The sequence below is a fragment of the Pantherophis guttatus genome, chromosome 1, assembly GCF_059756535.1.
Source record: "Pantherophis guttatus breed Tessera chromosome 1, ASM5975653v1, whole genome shotgun sequence".
Classification (NCBI taxonomy): Eukaryota; Metazoa; Chordata; class Lepidosauria; order Squamata; family Colubridae; genus Pantherophis; species Pantherophis guttatus.
Genome location: NC_142063.1, coordinates 254,257,210 through 254,266,902, shown reverse-complemented (window position 1 = coordinate 254,266,902; position 9,693 = coordinate 254,257,210). Strand labels below are relative to the sequence as shown.

General features: G+C 37.6%; 1 protein-coding gene across 1 annotated transcript; it reads right to left on the bottom strand.

Moving 5' to 3' along the window:
- Positions 1 to 1,223: 1,223 nt before the first annotated feature.
- CENPW (centromere protein W) lies at positions 1,224 to 8,544 on the bottom strand. The gene is made up of 3 exons (XM_034419051.3): positions 8,306 to 8,544; positions 3,441 to 3,554; positions 1,224 to 1,853 (listed from the first exon to the last, which is right to left on the bottom strand). The coding sequence occupies exons 1-3, from the start codon at positions 8,393 to 8,395 to the stop codon at positions 1,827 to 1,829; spliced, it is 231 nt and encodes a 76-aa protein (XP_034274942.1). The 5' UTR covers positions 8,396 to 8,544; the 3' UTR covers positions 1,224 to 1,826.
- Between the last annotated feature and the right edge of the window lie 1,149 nt (positions 8,545 to 9,693).

Here is a 9,693-nt window from a genome sequence, read left to right as displayed (position 1 = left end):
GTATTTGGCGTTTTAAAATAAATGTGATATTACAATCTTCAAACATAGATATGATTTAAAGCTTTAATATATAAATTATGATATTAAGTGTACTGTCATTGCATATTTCCAATAAAACTTCAAAATTTTCCAAATCTGGCCAAAGGAAAAATGTTGCATAGCTTTCTCCATAACAATTATTTGGGGGTGAGGATTATTAAATCAACTGATAACCTGTGCTTATATCTAGTAGCTTTTGTTAAGTATTCTCTGTATTAAAAACACTTCTATATTGACTAATATAAACACTGTTTCTTGACAATAGCCTCTAAAGCGTTAACCAGCCACTGTTGATTAATTATGTTGGATGATTAGAAAATGACACTTCTTAGTGTGAAAAACAGAATATATTCAGCACGTTGTCAAAACAAAGAGATTTAACTTCTCTCTTGTCAGATCTCATTAACAAGAGGCATGAAAGTTCTGAAGCTGTTCCCTTCCTTCATATAAAACTGCAATTAAAATGAAATCCTTAATCACCCTACATCTGTCAGCAATAAGATACTTCATGACAGCGCTTTAATGTAACATAATAATTCTTTAACAGAGGCGGATTCAATGAACCAGAAATCTATATAAAAGGGAAAATATATGGGATACTTTACTCTATCCCCATCTTATGGTTGCAAAAGGAACAGCCATTTTGAAAGAGATGAGATTTCTAAAAAGAGCACTGATTAAATGAAAATTACACTGGTTGTATTGTTGTCTGTATCAAAGGCATTGATCATAGTACTGATTTACAGAATTAACATATTAGATTTTATCATAGAATCATGAAACAAAACACCTGTTTAAATAACATGGGACTCGGTCCAATTCTTGGTATACTTTTTACTAAAACATAAAGTTGTACAAAATAATGTGGATGTTTTAAAAGTGAGCGGCTTTCTTTTCCAAAAAGAATTTATTTCTGCCTGAAGGGTGTCATGGTGTAGAAATTCCAAAAACATACATACATACAAATTGAAGGTTTGAGTTATATTCTTCCTGTATACGTTATGCATGTAGAGTTAAGATGACAGAACTGACGTTTCTACTAAAAATGAAAACTGAAAAGAATAAATCTGCTTCATGATTTTCATTTCCTTTATGATTGTCAACATCAGTAGCTGTTTAATAAAAGAAAAGAAATATATCACTGCTGTCCCATCCAAGGAAATACTAAAACTGGGTCTGGCAAAGATTGTTTATCACTTTATTTTTTTCGTCCAACAAATAACAAAAAACATGAAAAAAATAACATGAGAAGAATGCAGTCTATAACAGCTTTATTACTACAAATGGTAATATTTGAAATATTTTTATATTTCATTTACAATTTTGTGTTTTAAAAGTCTGTCTGCCAGTACAAGACTACAAAGTCAAATATTTCCTTAGCTGAAAGATTATTTATTTAAAATGTGATTTAGGATCAGGAGTTTAAAAGGGTATAAACAGTAGACAATTTGCACATTAAAAATATCATCCGAATAATAACATTTTGGTTTTTAAAGATTTGTGGGAATACATATTGACTATCAGTTAAGGTTATGTTTAAAGATCTCAGATAAGGCACCTTATATAATCATTACAAAAAAAAAGAAATATTTTATAATATTTAAACTATTTCAGTCACTGATGTTGATCTTACTAACTCATTTACTAAATTTCATCAAAAGCTACATTTAATTGAGATTTATTTCTAAAACATTATTTAATGCAAAAAATATATACAAAACACAAATATCTAAACTACATTATGTATAAGACTCTGTGAATGTCAGTGAATTTAAGAACTCTTTCCTTTAGCCTCGACTCTTCTTTAAAATTATCTGAAAAGAAAAACGTATAGATCCTTTAGATACAAACGCTTAATATTTCATTTAAAATTAGTCATCTATTTAATATGAAATGCTTTAGATGGTTTTCATTTGTTTCCAAATGCCTTTCCTCCAAACCAAGTGTCAAACTGGCAGCCTGCAGACCAGATGCATCATGCACAGGCCACACCCACCCTGGCTCCGCAAAGGCAAAAAACGTTGCGATACGTCACGTCATGTGACGTGATTGGGTTCGACATCCGTGATTTACACAGTATATTATTATAATGGTCACTCTAGTAAAACAGTGATCTTGTACCTACATAAATAAGGCTTTTGTATCAGTTGATGTTTCTTTTCATTTCTAATCAGCAGTGCAAATAGTTTAGGATTTATCAATACCTAGTAGAAAAAATACTTACGTAGGAGTGAGTGAGGTAAATATTTACCTCTAGGTAAATATTCCATTCCATATTCATTTGAAACAGGGAGTGTGTGAGGTCTTCTAAAGAGAACCATAACTATTGTGAATATTATTCTACTGCAAATATCCTACTGGAGAAGATAGTGGCTGATTAGTTTCATATGTTCCTGGAAGATACTGATTACCTGATCCAATTCATTCAAAGTTCAAGTTTGATTTTGGCAGTGAAACTGCTTTGGTTGGCCTAAGCTAAAATGACTTGCTTTGGGGGTAGGGAGGAGTGTGCATCTTCTTTACCCTTATGGCAGCTTTTTATACCATCTGGCTAAATCAATTATTTTGGATGAAGTAAGAGGATGTTCTTTAGTAGTTCTGCTGCTCCCTCCTGGTTTGGCCTTAGCAGGCTTTGGCTTGGCTTAGCAGTCATGGGATCCTGCATTTTATTACCTTTATTTATATTCTATACAAAGGTATCAAGTGAGGCCATCAGGGGCTTATGGTTGGGTGATACTATAGAGCTTTATTTTCCCATTATTAAAGTAAGGCAGTGCAGGTACCACAGAAGTGTTTGAGTCCTGTTATTGGCAAAAAGGCAAAACTCAGTAAGACATATGGATGTCTGTTTGGGCATGCGCGTGCGTGCAGTTGGGCACTCGGTGTCTAAAGGGATCGCCATCACTCGGTGTCTAAAGGCTTCGCCATCACTGGCATGATCATGTCTTTAGCCAGCAATGCCACTGGCTAAAGTTCAGCGGCCCTGAACTTTTTGGGCAGGGATGGCCTGGTCACAGTAGCCCATGCTTTAGTAATCTTCCATTTAGATTACCACAAAGTTCTTTCTGTGGGAGTTAAAATATCATTGTGATGAATATTTCTTTTACTGTATTAATTATATTTTAGCACACAGAATTACTGTAAAAAGCAGTTACATTTAATCCAATTTGCTGATTTGTGTTTTAGTAATGATACCCTAATTTGAACATACATATTCTAACATAACTTTATAATAATTATACAACTGATTATTTTTCTCACTATAATAAAGTTTTAACAAAAATCTTCTTTATACAAGGTAGTCTTATCTGAATGCTTCCTTAGACTTTAATACAATTGTATGCAGCTTTAACATTATAGTATGCAAAGTAAGATTCAAGAAAGAATTTAACTATGATTACCTTTGCGGAAGAGACAACATGTTCATATTTAATTATTTTACTCTTTTCTTCAATAGCCTTGGTCCTGGCTTCTTCTGCTAACCGAAACAGGAACAACAAGAAGTTCAAATGTACCTTTTAAAGAAAAATTCAAAATTCAAAATCTTCCAAAAAATCTCAAATACATTACAGCATATTAGCTTATAAAATGATTTATAATGATTCTAATTAAAATGTTCTTAAAATAGAATTTATCAATATATCTATGTCTAATTTCATTTTTTTTTTACTTCTGTGACATTAACATTTCCAATCAAATGCAGAGATACACATTTCTGATAATTTTTGAAAACAATGAATTAATAAATTCTGTTTCAAAAACATTCTTGGACATGGAAAGGCATGAATCAGTCTACAACTCTTTCCCCAGAATCATGTCATCTGGCAGCCACATGATCCAAGGAAAAGATGCATCTGCTTTAAAGAGTTGCAGACAAGTGATATATATTTATGCTCAAGCATATTCTTAAATATCTCTCTAAAATTAGACGTGAAGTTTTATACAACCTGAATATACCTATTGTTTTCTCCAATTTTTTAAACCTTATGGTTAATGTTGATGCCTGATAATTACCTAGGTAAGTCCCTACAATTTTCTAGGCATGAAGGAAGCCAACCGGAAGTCCCGTTCGCCCACCATAGAGTCTCCTCCTAGCGTGGCATCCTTTTTCCTTTGCCGACCGGAAGTCCGGTTCCCCCACCATAGAGCCTCCTCCTAGAATGGTGTCCTTTTTCCTCTACCTGTCCTAACTGAAAGTCCTATCAATTGTGGAGCCAACTGGCGACAGGGAGCCGCAGCAGAGGGATGAAAGAGCCACATGCGGCTCCAGAGCAGTGGATTGCTGACCCCTGCCCTACACCCAATTAATTCTTTCTTCCAATAATCTACCTAAAAAATGGGATTTAGATCAGATACAAATCTAATAATAGAGGTAGAGTTTCTTACTGTTTTCTTTTCAGGATTTCTTTTTCAGAATTACTACAAAGCCAGTTTGGAATAGTAGTTAGGATGTTGGTTTAAAAACCAGGAGAATTTGAGTTGTAGGAGTTCTTTAGGCATGTAAGCCAGCTGGTGACTTTTGGCCAGACTCACCCTCAGTCCAACTAACCTGGCAGCATTTTGTTGTGAGGAAAATAGCAAGTACGAGTATTAGATAAGTTTGCTGCTTTCAGTTAGTTGGTTGATGCGTGGGTGGGTGGGTGGGTGGGTGGGTGGGTAGGTAGGTAGATAGATAGATAGATAGATAGATAGATAGATAGATAGATAGATAGATGAAAAATAGGATAAAATGTTACTCAAGGGTCATAAAGAAGCATTTCCTTTCAAGTAAACATACAACAGCATTTTACAATAGTTATGGATAATCCTGAGCCAATCCAGTAGATACCATCAGTAATTTTATCTTAAAGGTTTTATCATCAAGCCTGGGGCCCTGATGGAATGGACGAGCCTGTTTATTGGTTGTGTTAACTATGATTATTAGTGTTTTTGTTGTAGGATGTTATTCTTGGTTGCTTTTTTATTTGTTATTGATAATTTTTGCTGTTTTTAATTTATTATTATATTTTTTTATGTAATTTACTTTGGGTTTTTAATTATTAGCCACCCAAAGTCATAATTTAAGATGGGCAGCCATAGAAATTTCATAAACAATCTCCTTTTCTTAGCCTGGTTTCAAAGTTACTGATATACATAACAGTACAGTATTTTCATTCACATACACATCATATATTCATATCTATACATATGGAATAGATATAGGCATCGGGGTTGAGACATGGAGGCATCTAATTTCAAATTTTCCAGAGTAACTGTCACTCATGTCCTGAACTTTGAGAGGTATTAATTTAGCTAATCCACTAAGTGGATGCCACAAAGAGGGTGTCAACCTATTCTCCAAAGCACCTAAAGGCAGATCAAGAAGCAATGGATAGAAACTGATCAAGGAGAGAACCAACCTAGAAATAAGAAATTTCCTGACAGAACAATTAATCAGTAGAACAGCTTGCCTTCAGAAGTTGTCGGTACTCCATCACTGGAAGTTTTAAAGAAGAGATTGGACAACCATTTATCTGAAATAGTGTAGGTCTATTGCTTGAGCTCCAAGAAGACCTCCAAGGTTCCTCCCAACCGTGTTATTCTATTAAAAATGTTTTAAAGAGTGAACTCTATACATACGGATAGAACTTGACTTACAGCTGTTCATTTAGTGATCATTCGAAGCTACAACCACAATGAAAAAAGTGACTTATGAATGTTTTTCTTGCAGCATGCCTGTGGTCACATGATAAAAATTTGAATGCTTGGCAACTGGTCTGTATTCATGACGGTTGCAGTGTCCCGGGGTCATGTGATCATTTTTTATGAGTTCTGACAAGCAAAGTCAATGGAGACGCCAGATTCACTTAATAAACATGTTACTAACTTAACAACCCCAGTAATTCACTTAACTGTGGGAAGAAAGGTTGGAAAATGGAGCAAAAACCACTTAACTGCCTTGATTAGCAACCAATATTTTGGGCTAAATTGTGGTCATAAATCAAGGATTACCTGCTTATTGCATATACTTGACTTTTAGAGAACAATGTTGAGGCATTGTTCCTGCAAAGTCCAAACATCTGGTGAATTGTTGTTTAAAAATCAGATTGCAGCCAATCAGAATGCCTTCTATTTTGTTAAACTCTTCAGCTGATCTGTTTTACTAATCATAAACATGCCCAATATTGTGCAGTATTGAATCAGCAACAAGATTTCATTTAAATAAAAGCACTGCAATCAATAGGATTTACTTCTGAGAATATGTAAGATGTTTACACTATAAATGAATCATATTATTACATCAGTAAGGATGTTATTTTTATTTTAAAAAAACCCAATATTCTAAATTTCTATATTTCTTACTATAATTTCAGTTGATATCTGATATAAATCAATGTTATACTCCACATTGACTTATAGGAACCCTGCACAATTTCTGAACCAAGCTTTGTACAACCTGTCAGCTATATATTATAGTTCTATGATGGCGAACCTGTGGCACGCGGAGCTATATCAGTGGGCACGCAAGCTCAGCTCCGGCGCGCATAATTTTCGGGCCCTCTGGGTCCACCGGAAGTGGAGAAACAGACTGTTCCCTGCCTCTGGAGGGCCTGGGGAAGGCCGTTTTCCAGAGCCTCTCTAGGAGCCTGAGGAGGGGGAGAACAGCCTTCCCCACCCTCCCAGACACCCTCTGGAGGCCGAAAATGGCCCGTTTGCAGACTCTGGAGCCTGGGGAGAGCAAAAAACGGGCCTTCCAGTCCCACCGGAAGTCGGCAAATGGGCCATTTCCGGTCTCCGGAGGGCCTCCAGGGGGGTGGGGAAGGCTGTTTTCGCCCTCCCCAGGCTCCTAGAGAGGCTCTGGAGCCTGGGGAGAGCAAAAAACAGGCCTACCGGGCCCACTGGACCATCATGTGCCAAAAGCGGGAGAAGCGTGGGGGGGTCGCACACGCATGGCACATAGAATTATGGGTGTGGGCATGCGCGTGACCCACCCCCACCCCCACGCTTCCTCCACTTTTGGCATGCGATGGCAAAAAGTTTAGCCATCACTGATATAGTCTATCATGCTTTTAACCCATTTGCAACTATATAACACATTCAAGATTATTGGATTGCAGATGATTTACAACTCTTAGAGCACTGAGTAACTATGGTTTACATTTTTGTGGTCAGACATTTATCAGATCTCTAGAGGTGGTGATTAGTTTGATTACCCAAAGCTTGTGGAAGAGTGTTAGTGTAATCACTAGAGCTGTGCAAAAAACAAAATAGATAATACACATCAGTGTCCATTCCTAAACATTGACGCCAAAATAATTATGTCACAATGCAAACTCAACCCTTTCTCCTATGTGTGGCAACATCTCATAGGTTATGATATTATGCATGACCCAGAAAAAAAATCATTACAAAAATTTCCTTCCGAAATATCAAAATATATGTTTTCCCACGTAAACTGATTTGTCAACGGAACAGAGAAAAAAATCTAAGTTATTTGTTCTAAAGCAACAACTTGTAAGAAACTTTATTAGCATGAGAGGACTTGAGAGAAGGGGGGGGCACAGATTTGCCTTTTTAAAACTTACTTAGAATAATTTTGTCACTTTGAATGTACACTAATTGGCATACATTAAAATGAAATTTCGTTGCATACAGCTCTCAAAGGGTCTCCACCTCTAATATACACTACATAAACATGACAAAATTATACCCAGATATATTAACAACACAACACAGAAACAACACAAACTAGTTCGGATGTATAGACCTACATGGTGAGACAAACGACAGCCAAAGAAGCTTCTGACAACGTTTACAATGTTCAAACATTGGTTGCAGAGGATCGAGCTCTCCTTCAGTCCTCTGCCATCGTGCACACACGACACATGTGCACACATGACACAAGCAAACCCAGGTTACGTATTGCTTACCAGGCTACCATCGCTATAATGCACAAAGATGATTCATAGAATTATGTTGCCATTACACGCCAAGCTTAAACAAAAGGAACTACCCACAAGAAGAGGGGGGGGCTGTAATTCCCACGTTTCAGACAAGGCACTTTCATAAATGAGTGGATGGGAATGGCAGGATGCAGTTTTCCAATGAGTTTCCCTAAAAGTTGCCGAGTGGGAAGCAAGACCCTGAACGGTCGCCTCCAAAATTCGTCCTATCCCTCTCGCTGGCGTCGCAGAGCAGGACACGGGTCCGCAAAGGCGCTCCGCAAGACTAGGGCAGACAGCAGCCACTTCCCTCCTTCCTAGCTTCCCTCCCCATTGCCACTCACCAGTAAGTCGGTGTTGCCGCCCAAACGGAGCTGGGGCTTGTGCTTCTTCATCAGGTTCTTCAGAGTGCTTCGTGGCACGGTGCGCTTCATCGCAGCGGCGCGGAAACCCTTCCTCGGAATCAATGTCGGAGTCAGCGAATATCCGGAGAGCGGCTCACCCCCAAAACACTCCACGGACGAATCGAGCGCGCTTGCGCCGTATAAGTTCAAATCTGCCGCCGTGCGCTATTACGTCACAGGAGCGGCTGATGAATCAACCCGCCTACTTTCTCCTTGGAGCGATTGGTGGAAGGGAATGCCATTCAGCGGGACTATTGAGCGAAGCCGCTGAATGAATGCGCCCTTCCTTAATATCCAGCGCGACCTGTAGTCGCTTCCCCCTTCCGAATGCACGCGTTAGATGAAGACGGTCTTTTTGTACACAACTGACCTATTTAAACTCAGTAGGGCTTGAACGCGTCTTAATCCGTCAGGAATTTATTTTAAACGTTGCAAATGTGTGTGCAGATTTCTGCTTAGGGTTAAAGAGTTGTAAGGGAATCTTGCCCGCGAAGGATTAGGCTGTGATCCGAAAGGCTTCTAAGGAATGCCCTCAACTCTTGTGATCACAAATGGGACTTTCTTCCAACTGAACAACTTTGACTTTTGGGGAGTCATCAAATGAAGAGTCTTGTTTTTAACTTTTTCACTAATCTTATTTTATTAGTGAAATATAAGAAAAGAGTGAATATGTCAGTAATATATGAAAGTAAACCATATATGTTGCATTGATAAAAAACAGCATTAAGAGATGAAAAAAAATATATGTATCAAACAAATACAATATCAATTTAAAACTTATTCAACTCAAGCTTCTTATTAAATCTAGACCACAAAAGAACAGATTATTTCACCTTCCCATTTTTAGAATTTGATATTTTAAAAATTGATCAACACATCCGAATAAATTATAGCTGTGTCCTCACTTTCACAAAACAGGTCTCATAGGCTGCAATTGCAATTATTTACCTGGGAATATATTCATTCATTCATTCATTCAATTTTGCCATAGCCACCCAATTCCAAAGGTGTAAGGCACAGAGGAGAGACCTGGGTGAGAGGAGAGGGAGTTCTCCAGTGCTCTTCACAGTCCACCATATATGTGATTTGTCAGGTGAGATGTGTTTGGAGATAAATGTAGCAGTCCTCCAGAACAGCACTAGACATATGTACAAAACTAATTTGAGTGACAAATGATAGAGCAACAGCATCTCTATGACAGTTACCTGTTCTATGGGCAACCTGAAAAATGGCTAAGCTCTGCTTTTTGGGAACCTGCCTGTAGTTGCTCAATACTATTCTATCACAATCCCGCCATAAAGAAAGGTTAGTCCCAAACAGCAGAATCA